The 947-nt window shown below is 47.0% G+C and overlaps 1 protein-coding gene across 1 annotated transcript in view; it reads left to right on the top strand.

The window, feature by feature from the left end:
• llgl1 (LLGL scribble cell polarity complex component 1) overlaps positions 1-947 on the top strand; it is a 33,512-nt gene that overhangs the window by 29,490 nt on the left and 3,075 nt on the right. Inside the window, exons 21-22 of the mRNA XM_013915176.1 lie at positions 93-223; positions 602-794. Coding sequence (XP_013770630.1) covers positions 93-223; positions 602-794 — 324 coding nt within the window. The remainder of the gene's footprint in view (positions 1-92; positions 224-601; positions 795-947) is intronic.

The raw sequence follows: 947 nt of genomic DNA, 5'->3' as shown, positions 1-947 counted from the left end.
TTTTTTTTTCTTTCTCCTCTCGCTTATTCTTCCTCTTCATCACTCTCTCTTCTTTCTGTAAACCTCTTACAACCCTGACCGTGCCTTAGCAGGGGTCCCCCCCCCTCTGGTCTCCACGGTAACCATTCAGTATGCCCCACTCGCCTCTCCTATCCAAAACCACCTTCCACAGCAGGAAACTGTGGTTGCTGTGGAGACCAGCAGGCCTTTCACCTGGGACTAGGTCATTAAGAACTTTACACGCAGGCACCAACACGTTATCCTGGATTATGATACATTGGGGCAATTTTTACTGTCTTTGTACAAGACAATGTCAATTTTGGCACATCAGAGCAGCTCCAGTGTCTTGAGACAGTGTAGCAAGGCGCAGATGTTTAAATGTTTTGGTCACATGCAAATATTTCTAATGAGGAGAAAACAGTAAAATCCAGCTCAACACACAATAATGAGCAAGTTACTGGAGGAGGGAGTGGTGGTGGTTTGTTTCCGGCTGTTCAGATGTGGCTTGTGGTTACAAGTCTACAGAATACAGTAAAGTGCTTTATAAATATCAATCTGTTCGCCATATTTAAATCATTTGTTTTCTGGGGGGACCAATCAGTCACTCTCTGTCACTCTCTATCGGACGTAGATGAATCTCTGGATTTGTCCCTTGCAGGGCAAACAGAAGAGCCTCCCAGCTGCTTGTCCTCGCCAATCCTGGACACCCCACTGGACTCCCCCCTTAGCTGTGCTGACCTCACCCTCGACTCGACAGCAGAACTCACCGTGGAAGACGTCAGGGATTTCCTAACGTAGGTACACACACACACACACACACACACACACACACACACACACACACACACACATATACGCACTCACCTACCCTCACCCATCCCAAACGCCTCCAATGCATGTCATGTGCTTACGTGGTGTACATGTGAATATTCATGTGCTTTTTTTGT

The sequence above is a fragment of the Pundamilia nyererei genome, unplaced genomic scaffold (assembly GCF_000239375.1).
Source record: "Pundamilia nyererei isolate P.nyererei 1_Seehausen unplaced genomic scaffold, PunNye1.0 scaffold00264, whole genome shotgun sequence".
NCBI classification, from domain to species: Eukaryota; Metazoa; Chordata; class Actinopteri; order Cichliformes; family Cichlidae; genus Pundamilia; species Pundamilia nyererei.
This window is presented reverse-complemented; position numbering and strand designations above follow the sequence as displayed.